This window comes from Palaemon carinicauda, chromosome 39 (genome assembly GCF_036898095.1).
Source record: "Palaemon carinicauda isolate YSFRI2023 chromosome 39, ASM3689809v2, whole genome shotgun sequence".
Lineage (NCBI taxonomy): Eukaryota > Metazoa > Arthropoda > Malacostraca > Decapoda > Palaemonidae > Palaemon > Palaemon carinicauda.
This window is the reverse complement of record NC_090763.1, coordinates 66,703,616-66,715,720: the sequence shown is the minus strand read 5'-3', so window position 1 is coordinate 66,715,720 and position 12,105 is coordinate 66,703,616. Positions and strand designations below refer to the sequence as shown.

Sequence of the window (12,105 nt, the reverse complement as noted above, 5' to 3'; positions counted from 1 at the left end):
CCAATTACATTATTCATTCTTCACACACTCAGTCAGTAGCACGTTCTAAGAACAAACGTTAGAATCGGTTGTGTTAAATATTGTGCAGGCTCAAAGACCATTAATCATTATCAAAAGAGAAAAGTAGAATATGTTTCAATTATTGCAGGGTAAACTTTGGGAAATAAGAAATGATAGTTTTTATTCTGATCATGTTATTAAATTAATCCTTGTTATTTCGAGAACAGTAAAACTGCCTTTAAATTGAGTGTTTGATATAAAATTAACCAAGTATAAACATTTATGGAAAGGATTTTTTTACAAGATGTGTCGCAAGTGGTAATTTACTTCTAGAAAAGTTTTGTTCAAATGATTATCTCAGCATTTGAGCCTGTTATAATTCTTTTGGTTAGGCCAAGTTAAATAGCACATGGTCCTAGGAATGTACCTAATATTCTATAGATACTGTATATGAAGCTTTAGATGTTTTTATGGTTGTTGTCAAAGTAGAGTTTTAGGTTTTCATGCCCCTCTTCAAATATTTTGTTTGAGACGCAGAATAAAGAGCCTGTTCTTATTTTTAAAATCTCACTAACCAAACTTACTGTAGCTTGTGCTTCGATACAATACAGTACTAGGACTATGTTTGCATGTAGAGGGACATTGTCAATTTCACGTGACAGGATATACCTAATTCTGTACTCTCATCAGTTATCACAGTGAGAATTGTGCTCCACTTTTTCACTATTCCTATGCATTATTAAATTGACTATGTGCCAGTTAATAACTTGTTGTCAAGAGCAACCTTCACTTATGGACTCTTAATTTTTATTGATATATTATGCCACCTACTGGTATGCTGTATCAAAATTTTGATATATTTTAATTATAATTGATTAATTTTGCACAATGCTGACTAGTACACACAGTTTTGCTTGGACTGATTTCTACCTGATGAGGAAGTACATGCTTTCACAAGCAGTGTGCTTTCACAGGACTTCAACAGAAGTGATGATATATATTTATTATAGCTAATGTTGCTATCTTAAGTTCAGAAGATGGAAAGAAAAAAGAAGAGTAGAAAAAATACATTGAATATGAAATAAGAGGACAATGAAAGAGAATAATTATTTATTACATTTATTGAAGCACACAAATGGACATGAAGAAATTTCTGAACACAAAATTACTGGGAGTTTGGGAGAAGCTGTCAGAACTATTTTAATTTCCCAGTCTTTGGGTTAGGGCCTTTGATACTATTATCGTGTATACATGAAAGTCTGTTACAAACTGGCTACTATGTAGCCTAAAGTAATAAGTTAAAGGCTCTTTGATCTCGTCATTCCTCAGAGTAGAGTTTTAGAATTTAGAGCTGTTGCTGTTATAAAAGATTATTTATGATTAATCAAATCTAAAAAGCTCTTGGTAAATGTTGTGGAAATAAGATTTCCAAAGTTATATGATTTTGGTGTTCTATTCAGCTCCTTTAAATACTTTAAAGTTTAGGTCTTTGTCAAATGTTGAGTTTATACATTAAAAGTTCATAAGTGGAGGACTGTCTGTCTCTCTACTGGTAAATCGTAATAAACTACTGTATAAGAATTATGGCAGAAAAACTTTTTGGCTTGATACATTAACCCACCTTTCTTCATATTGATTTCCACAATATTAAATGTTTTTTCAATAGAAAGCCATTCTAGAATCAAATAACCCTTGATGTTTATGACTCATATCAGGAAAAAATATTTCTTTTACTTTAAAAATAAATTATTTATAATTCACATTTGCTATTGATACGATTCTACATGGATCACACCTGTTCCCATCCTATAAATTTTTTCTTTATTTACTATAACTGTTAACATACTTTCCACATGAGATAGTGTTCATGACTGTTTCTATACTCAACCTAGAAGATTATGCTAAGTTGCCCATTGGGGTCTTAATTTTAGTTTCTCTTTAAGAGTAGTCTTGAAAACCAGATTCCCTTTGCATTTAGATTTAGATTTTTTTATATATGAATTTAGGCTTTAAATAACATACCGGCTCATTAACCGCATATAACAAAAAGAAAAAAAAATCCTTAGTATACAAATCTTTTTCAGTGCTGTCTTATTTTGTAATTTTAGTTGCATTTGTTTTAGCATGTTGTTTATTTTGTCTATATCTTGCTATTTAACTACGGTACTTCATATTGTTTCTAATTAATAGCCCTTTTCCTTTTAGAATTTATTACCATTCATGATAAGAATGTGTGGAATAAGTTGTTATATGTCATTTTCAAGTTGATTAAAAAAACTCTTACTTTTTGGTCTCAATTTGTATTTAATATTGTAAGTTGTGTAAGGTTTTCATCAGATGTGCTGTATCATTGATAGTTTTTCTGTTAAGTGTTATATTGGATTGATAGGGGTTGATGAATTGTCAAAGCATAATACTATTCAAAGATTTCTTTTTCTGCATGACTAGAAATTTTGCCTCCTGTGTTTTTTATTCCTTTGCCGAGCTTTTAGAATTATGTACTGTATCACATTGTTAGACTTTGGTTGTGGTAGTGATTCTGAAGTTGGTATACTTTTTAATTTTATTTTGCTATGTTGAACAACTCTCTTTGAAAAAGGCAATATATTTAATCTAGAAGAAATATAGTCCCAGCTTGTTACAATACGAGAAGCTAGTTATGTAATTAAGAACCAGCTGAAAATGCACTAAAAGCTAGTTTACCTATTATACTGCCAAATAAGTACTACAGTAAACATGTAAATTGAAGAATATTTGAAGCCTGCTATTGCATAGTGTAGATACAATTGTAGTATATTTAGAATATCAGATAAGATTTGCTGGAACTTCACTATTCTATGATAGATATCATAGAGTTGTGAATTTCAGTCTGGATTTTCATTGTAGATTCAGTTATTACTTCTAAATTGTTTAGATAGTGTGTTGGAATTGAATTTAAGTTAGTAGTATTTTATTGCTTGCAAATATAATACCATAACTAAGGCTAATATTGATTTTCTGTATAAATGTATTAACGGTTTAAATTACTGCCTAGTAACTCATAAATATTACACTACAAATCAGTACAGTGTTTTGTATTCCATTATTTATATAATAATTTATATTGGTACTACATGGGAATAATTCACAGTTTTTAATTTTTTGCAGTCTGATAATTTAGACTTTCTTGCATATTAGCATTTTTAGGTTTTCAGTAAAAGTTTGTTTCTTCCGTGTAGTAAGCAAAGGCCGAGGATTTTACACATAGACGACATCTTGTTTCGACGGCCAGTGGAGATTGGCTCTCTGCTCTATCTAAGTTCTCAGGTGAGAAAATTATCTAACTTTTTCATTCCTTAAAATCTATTAGATGCATTGTATCCAGGTATCAAAACAAGTGTTTTTTTTCCTCTTTCAAAGAAATATCTGCAAATGTTCAGCGAATTTAAAATGGAAGGCACATTTAGTTACAGTTTTGGATATTCAGAACCAGCTTAAAAGATTCTTTTCATTGTATTTTAAATAAATTTTTTCTTTTATTTCAAGTGAGTCTTCTTAATCTGCTTATGACAAGAAGATATCCACCAACATATAATGCTACCCTTTCCCTTTTTTTTAGAACCTTATTCTTTTTATCACACTGTAGATAGTATTTTTGCCGTTGATGCTATGATTAGTTAAGTACAGTAGCCACATCATATCAACCAAGATACCATATGTTGCATTTTTCTTTGGGCATCAGTGTTGTTTCCTCATGTATAGAATTATAAACAAGTATCTTTAAATAAGTATGATTAAAGATGTTATGTAATATGCAAGAATGTGGCTAAGTTATTCATTTGCTTATTGATTTTATTCTTTACTTATTTGTTCTTTACAGGTTGTGTACAGTCGCGAAAATCACATCCAGATAAGCACAAAAGCCAGTGTGATGGATCCAGCTACAGAAGCCATTAATCTCACAAACATATTCCACTTCACATTTCAAGTTGAGAAGCCAGTCCCAATGGCTTTGCCTCGCACATACGATGGTAATGTAGGAAAGTTTAACTTATTTATATTATGTAGATATTTGTTTTATTGATGGTATCAATTATAGCCGTGTAATTGTGTTCAAGAAGAGTTTTTTTTTTTTTTTTTTTTTTTTTTTTTTTTTTTTTTTTTTTTTTTTTTAAGGGGCACCAATGTTTATGAAACAGTTTCTTGTGGTAAAAGCCAAATTAGGAGGCAGTTAACTATCACTGTATACTGTCCAGTACTGTATTCCTGAGGTGCAAAGGTGACATTGCCCTAGCAAGCAGGACAGTGCCCTAGAGACTGACCATATATTATATGATCAGCGCCCAAGCCTCCTCTCCACCCAGGCTACGACCAGGGAGGGCCAGGCAGTGGCTGCTGATGACTCAACAGATAGACCTATAGGCTCCCCCAAACACCTCATCCTTAGCTCACAAGAAGGGTAAGGTTGCAGACAATAAAGTAACTAACAAGTCTGAGCGGGACTCGAACCCCCAGCTGGCAAACTCCAGACAGAGACGTTACCAATCCTCTTGAAGGAATAGTAAATGCTTTTCAATATTTTGGTGAAAAGAAAATTATTAATATGATCAGTTTTATGAAAAATATACCAAGGAGAAGTAGTTTCATACTACAATGTAAGTAATATTTGATATTCAAGCTCATCATTTAGAGGTAAAAGACTTTGCTATATTAATATTTTCAAAGGATTTTTCCACTTTTATATAACATTTTTCAATATTAAACTTACCCGATAATCATGTAGCTGTCAACTCCGTTGCCCGACAGAATTCTATGGAGGGATACGCCAGCTATCACAATACTAGAAGGGGGTGTATTACCAGCGCCACCTGTGGCCAGGTACTCAAGTACTTCTTGTTGACACCTCCTCAATTATTCCTCTGTCGTGCTTCCGGCAAGACGTTCTGGGATACGCTTATGTTCTTGGAGTATTTTCACGACTTTGGTGAAGTATTTCTCTTTGATTTCGGCTGTCGCTTTACTGGAAACTTCTATATTAGCTTAGTTAGCTTTTGGAATTAATTTGATTAATTTTGGTGACGAGAGAGTATGAACTCTCGTTCACTTTTCAATGGCCGACCCTTCCCTTAGACGGAAGTGTTGGTGTCTAAGAGAGTATAGACTCTCTTTCTTAATTTTGCTTAACAAAAGTTATAGATTTATTTTATATCTCTCCGCCTCTTATAGGCCTCTTCGATTAACTTCCTTTTATTATAAACTCATTAAAATTAATTTTTATATTTGTTTATATTCGACCTTCCTAATAGTAGGCGGTCTTTTACCGAAGTTAATAAACTTTGAGCCCGTCATTTCGGTTTTACCTGTTAACATATTATGCTATTTCCGCCACAGAGTTTGAAAGATTTTCTTTGACAGTCTCGTACTGTTTTCAAAGCTGAACTAACGTTTTGTTTTGTCTCTGCAGTTGTTGACGTTCAGAACGTTCAACTTGCACTCTATCGTTACGATAGAGAAAGAATGTTCACGGTTTCACGTTGCAGTAAGAGTAACCGTGTCTAGCGTTTTGTTTATTCTTTCTTAACTTAATGGTTTTGATCCTAATAAAGGAACTTTTCAGTTTTTTTCCTTTAACAATAATATGTTTTAACGATATATATGATTGGGCTCTTCTCTCAGGTTCTAAGTCAAGAGAGAGAGAGAGAGAGAGAGAGATAGAGACGGAGGGAGAAAGAGGATAAACGTTTCATTCAAGCCTGCCAGGCGTACGAGTAACGTCGTTATCGTTTTTTGCTCTTCTCCCTAGTCTCTTTAGGGGAAGAAACTAAACGTTTCTAGAGTGATCTAGTGTTTAGTCTCTTTCCAACCACTGAATTATCTTTCATTAGTTTTTTCTGTTACATTGTAATTCTGTTTTCGCAATTACTAACTTTGAGAAAGGATAGAATTGCGTATTTCAGGTACAAACCACTTAAAGTTTCGAGTTCAGTGAATTAAGTGCAAACAGAAATCAAAGTGATAAGTGATTAGTGCGTGAGGGTACTTTTGTGCGCGCCAGTCGTCCTCCCAGTCCGGGACCTCTTGCAAGCTCCCAAGCCCAGGGGAGAAGCAATGTCGAAGGGCATAAGGGTTCAGCAGGCCTTGATCGGCGCACAGAAGTATTCTCGGTGGTTGTGGGCGTGTCTTACCGAGACCGTCACTCCCACCCGCAGACGATTGAGCCCTTATTTTGCTCGTCTGCAGAAGAGATTAGGGGAGAAAATAAAGGCAGAGTAACGCTGGTCTCAGGTCTCAAGACTTCTTAAACGTTAAGTCCAGACCTATGCCAGACGTACGAAGTTAAAGTTCACAACCCGAATGCAGTCATTGGGTTAGCTCTGACTCTCCTCAGTCATCAGTTGATTACACTCCGCCTAAGAGGAGTAAGGTTCTGCCACAACAGATCTCTGCTGTTAAGGCTTTACCTCAGCAGAACTTAGTGTCTACCGACCCCAAGTTAACTCTACTGCAGTCCATACAGTCACAACTTTCGGTCTTGATGCGTGAGTGTCGGGCTGAGAGTGTTGCACCTCCTCCTCCGCCTACACTCCCTCCACCTGTTCTCGCTCCGCCTGTGCTCGCCCAGCCTGCACCTGCTCCGCCTGTGCTCGCCCAGCCTGCACCTGCTCCGCCTGGTCGCAGCACCATCTGCCAGGCGTACGATGTTGTGAACTCTACTACAGTCCATGCAAGCACAGCTTTCGGACTTGATGAGTGAGTGTCGGGCTGAGAGTGTTGCTCCTCCGCCTCCGCCTACACTCCCTCCTCCTACACTCGCTCCGCCTGATCACAGTACCATCTGCCAGGCGTACGATGTTGTGGACTCTACTACAGTCCATGCAAGCACAGCTTTCGGACTTGATGAGTGAGTGTCGGGCTGAGAGTGTTGCTCCTCCGCCTCCGCCTACACTCCCTCCTCCTACACTCGCTCCGCCTGATCACAGTACCATCTGCCAGGCGTATGATGTTGTGGACTCTACTACAGTCCATGCAAGCACAGCTTTCGGACTTGATGCGTGAGTGTCGGGCTGAGAGTGTTGCTCCTCCGCCTCCGCCTACACTCCCTCCACCTACACTCGCTCCGCCTGATCGCAGTACCACCTGCCAGCAGTTCCACCTGCCAGGCGTACGATGTTGAGACACGTGCTGAGTTTGCTGTTCCCTGTGGTGTTCAGCCTCCACCTTTCTTAAGGCAACCTTTACATTGGGATCAGGAGGATTATACCTCTCTTCCTCCGCCTCCACTTGCTGCTCCACCAGTGATGCAACACTCGGTTGAGGTACAACAACCTCTCCCGTCCATGAGTCAGTTTCCTCAGCTCTTGCTGCAGCGAGCTCAACCCTCCATAAGGCAAGCACCACAACACCTTAGCCTTGCGCCTCAGGAGCCTCAGCTTGCGAGACATTTACCTTGTTCTGCGCAGCCTCTTCCTCATCGCGCTCCGCTCACACCACAGGAACTGGAACTTGCTACTCCGCTTCCGCCAACCGCTCAGCAAGCGCAACCCTTGGGTTCAACCACTCATGCTAGGAGTCAGCCTCCTCCACCCATGCGCCTTCCTTCTGCTTGTCTTTTATTCAGCCTTTACAGACTGAGCCTCAGGTGTTCCCTCATCGGAGTCTTGAAGAGGAAACCACACTATTGTTGTTCCAGCTCGTTCTGACTCTGCTGTTCAGCATACCATGGTTTAAACCCCATGCAAGCATGCATAAAGCACTCTAGCACTGGTCATGGAATTTCTGAGAAATGTTAAACGCCATGCACACGCTCTGCTTTCCTTTCAGCAGGCTCTGCTTACAGCAGGCTCTGCTTACTACATGCTCAGCATTCAGCATGCTCTGCATTCAGCATGCTCTGCATACAACATGCTCTGCATACAGCATGCTCTGCATTCAGCATGCTCTGCATACAACATGCTCTACATACAGCATGCTCTGCATACAGCATACTCTGCATACATCATGCTCTGCATACCTTACCGCATGCTTCTCAACACATCTTGGGTTGTTGCCAACTCACTAGACTGTCAAGCAGTTTCATAACGTTGCCTTCTAGTCTGCTGCTTTGCACCAGTGAACCCTCACTCAGAGAACTTAGCTTTTCTAGGATAAGGTCCCTGTAGATGAGAAAGTTCTTTTCTCCCTCCTTCTGATATTCCCTTGAGGACTCTGTCATTTGGAGGGAGCCTTTAGCTGCATAACCTCTTATGGACTTTTATTTAAGCATAACATGCTTACAGGGAAGGTAATGGTTACACTTCAGCCGCTAATCCCGTCTGTTACCACACCTACTCCCATAGACCTTGAGCTGTGTTGCATGACATGCAGTCCAAGCTTAGTCCTTGTTAGAGGATTTTTTGTTTACGGAGTCAATGTGTCACGGGGAAGACGTTCAACAACCAACAGAAGGGACTTGTTGTGACGCAGTGCGGCAACCTCAGCAACCCGTTAAGGAGTTGTCTGTACGACCCAGACAGTCTAGACAGATTCGGGTTGTCACTGTACTTCCTCGCTTGCCCATGATTGACAGTTTACAGACTGTGCAGCAGTATCATGATCTTGTGTCCGGCTCCGTCAGACGACTGGTTTTTAAGAGCTCCCTCAAGTCGTCGCTGTCTGGAGATTTTCAAATGGACTATGGATCTGACCAAGGAACTGGGCCTCCTGGTCAATTTTGAGGAGTCTCAGCTCGTTCCATCCCAGACCATTGTCTCCTTGGGTATGGATCTTCAGAGTCGAGCTTTTCGGACTTGTCCGTCGGCCCCAAGGATCTTCCAAGCCCTAGAATGCATCCAGAGCATGCTGAGAAGGAACCGATGCTTAGTCAGGCAGTGGATGAGTCTAACAGGGACACTTTCATCGCTGGCCCTGTTCATCGAGTTAGGGAGACTCCACCTCCGCCCCCTTCAGTATCATCTAGCTGCTCACTGGATAAAGGACATGACGCTAGAGACGGGCTCAGTTCCTGTTTCCGAAGAGATGAGGTCTACTCTAACGTGGTGGAAGAACAGCATTCTTCTCAAGGAAGGTCTACCTTTGGCTGTTCAGACCTCCGACCACCGTCTCTTCTCGGACGCATCGGACACGGGCTGGGGTGCGACACTGGACGGACAGGAATGCTCGGGAACATGGAATCAGGAGCAAAGGACACTTCACATCTATTGCAAGGAGTTGTTGGCAGTTCATTTGGCCTTGATAAACTTCAAGTCCCTCCAGCTTAACAAGGTGGTGGAGGTGAACTCCGACTACACCACAGCCTTGGCTTACATCTCCAAGCAGGGAGGGACTCATTCGAGGAAGTTGTTCGAGATCGCAAGGGACCTCCTCATTTGGTCAAAAGATCGAAAGCTCACGCTGGTAACGAGGCTCATTCAGGGCGATATGAATGTCATGGCAGATCGCCTCAGCCGGAAGGGTCAGGTCTTCCCCACAGAGTGGACCCTTCACAAGAATGTTTGCAGCAGACTTTGGGCCCTGTGGGGTCAGCCAACCATAGATCTATTCGCTACCTCGATGACCAAGAGGCTCCTCTTGTATTGTTCTCCGATTCCAGACCCAGCAGCAGTTCGCGTGGATGCCTTTCTGCTGGATTGGTCCCATCTCAACCTGTATGCATTCCCGCCGTTCAAGATTGTCAACAGGGTACTTCAGAAGTTCGCCTCTCACAAAGGGACACGGCTGACGTTGGTTGCTCCCCTCTGGCCCGCGAGAGAATGGTTCACTGAGGTACTGCAATGGCTGGTCGACGTTCCCAGGACTCTTCCTCCTAGAGTGGACCTTCTGCGTCAACCTCACGTAAAGAAGGTACACCCAACCTCCACGCTCTTCGTCTGACTGCCTTCAGACTATCGAAAGACTCTCAAGAGCTAGAGGCTTTTCGAAGGAGGCAGCCAGAACGATTGCCAGAGCAAGGACGACATCCACTCTCAGAGTCTATCAGTCTTAATGGGAAGTCTTCCGAAGCTGGTGCAAGGCCAATGCAGTTTTCCTCAACCAGTACCAATGTAACCCAGATTGCTGACTTCCTGTTACATCTAAGGAACGTAAGATCCCTATCAGCTCCTACGATCAAGGGTTACAGAAGTTTGTTGGCAGCGGTTTTCCGCCACAGAGGCTTGGATCTTTCCTCCAACAAAGATCTACAGGACCTCCTTAGGTCTTTTGAGACCTCAAAGGAACGTCGGTTGTCCACTCCAGGCTGGAATCTAGACGTGGTCCTAAGGTTCCTAATGTCATCAGGATTTGAACCGCTCCAATCAGCCTCTTTTAAGGACCTCACATTAAAAACTCTTTTCCTCGTGTGCTTAGCAACAGGTAAAAGAGTAAGTGAGATCCACGCCTTCAGCAGGAACATAGGTTTCACATCTGAAACGGCTACATGTTCCTTGCAGCTCGGTTTTTTTTGGCTAAAAACGAGCTTCCTTCCCGTCCTTGGCCTAAGTCGTTCGAGATCCCAAGCCTGTCCAACATGGTGGGGAACGAACTGGAGAGAGTACTTTGCCCAGTTAGAGCTCTTAAGTACTATCTAAGAAGGTCAAAACCATTACGAGGACAATCAGAAGCCTTATGGTGTGCTATCAAGAAGCCTTCTCTACCAATGTCTAAGAACTCAGTTTCTTACTACATCAGGCTTCTGATTAGAGAAGCAAATTCTCATCTGAAGGAAGAAGACCTTGCTTTGCTGAAGGTAAGGACACATGAAGTGAGAGCTGTGGCTACTTCAGTGGCCTTCAAACAGAACCGTTCTCTGCAGAGTGTTATGGATGCAACCTATTGGAGAAACAAGTCAGTGTTCGCATCATTCTATCTCACAGATGTCCAGTCTCTTTACGAGTACTGCTACACCCTGGGTCCATTCGTAGCAACGAATGCAGTAGTAGGCGAGGGCTCAGCCACTACATTCCCATAATCCCATAACTCTTTAACCTTTCTCTTGAATACTTTTTATGGGTTGTACGGTCGGCTAAGAAGCCTTCCACATCCTTGTTGATTTGGCGGGTGGTCAATTCTTTCTTGAGAAGCGCCAAGGTTAAAGGTTGTGATGAGGTCCTTTAGTATGGGTTGCAGCCCTGTATACTTTAGCACCTTTGAGTTGATTCAGCCTCCCAAGAGGAACGCTGCGCTCAGTAAGGAAGACGATCTTATTAAAGGCAGAGTAACGGTTCAAGTCGACTTCCTTACCAGGTACTTATTATTTCATTGTTATTGTGGATAACTGATTATATGAAATATGGGATACTTAGCTATCCTTTAATCTTGTACACTGGTTTTCACCCACCCCCCTGGGTGTGAATCAGCTACATGATTATCGGGTAAGTTTAATATTGAAAAATGTTATTTTTATTAATAAAATAAATTTTTGAATATACTTACCCGATAATCATGATTTAATCGACCCTCCCTTCCTCCCCATAGAGAACCAGTGGACCGAGGAATAATTGAGGAGGTGTCAACAAGAAGTACTTGAGTACCTGGCCACAGGTGGCGCTGGTAATACACCCCCTTCTAGTATTGTGATAGCTGGCGTATCCCTCCATAGAATTCTGTCGGGCAACGGAGTTGACAGCTACATGATTATCGGGTAAGTATATTCAAAAATTTATTTTATTAATAAAAATAACATTTTTCAGAGCTAAGCTGAGGCTTATTAGACCTTAAGCACTTGCAGAATGACAGTACAATTTCATATTAGGGTAACAAAGCACCGTAGCCTTAAGTGTGAATCCTCAACCAAAAAACGATGTTGCCTCTCTTCGAATTAAATAGCATACCTTCAACTCTAAAGGTTAAAGCATATTCCAATAATGTGGAAAATAATTAAATGATGTACATCAAATATATATGTAAATCATAATCACTATGGCTAGGAATAGAAAACTTTATTTTCAGCCATTTCCTTTTGAAGATGGTGTTTCCACAAAGATTGAATTGGTGCTTCTTCAGTGGTAGACCAGAGTATATGAAGCAAGTGCTATTGATAATCTACATCCAAGAGAATACTTTTACGGAAACTCATAGAAATAAGATATATTTTCTTGTAATGTTAGTTATATTTTTAAATGTTATTAATATAGTCTTTAGACCACAGTT

General features: G+C 40.5%; 1 protein-coding gene across 4 annotated transcripts in view; it reads left to right on the top strand.

Moving 5' to 3' along the window:
* Nucleotides 1-12,105, top strand: part of LOC137631237 (acyl-coenzyme A thioesterase 9, mitochondrial-like) — a 332,677-nt gene that overhangs the window by 305,417 nt on the left and 15,155 nt on the right. For all 4 annotated transcript variants that reach the window (XM_068363016.1, XM_068363017.1, XM_068363018.1 and 1 more), the window contains exons 10-11: nucleotides 3,219-3,306; nucleotides 3,860-4,010. In XM_068363016.1, coding sequence (XP_068219117.1) covers nucleotides 3,219-3,306; nucleotides 3,860-4,010 — 239 coding nt within the window. The remainder of the gene's footprint in view (nucleotides 1-3,218; nucleotides 3,307-3,859; nucleotides 4,011-12,105) is intronic.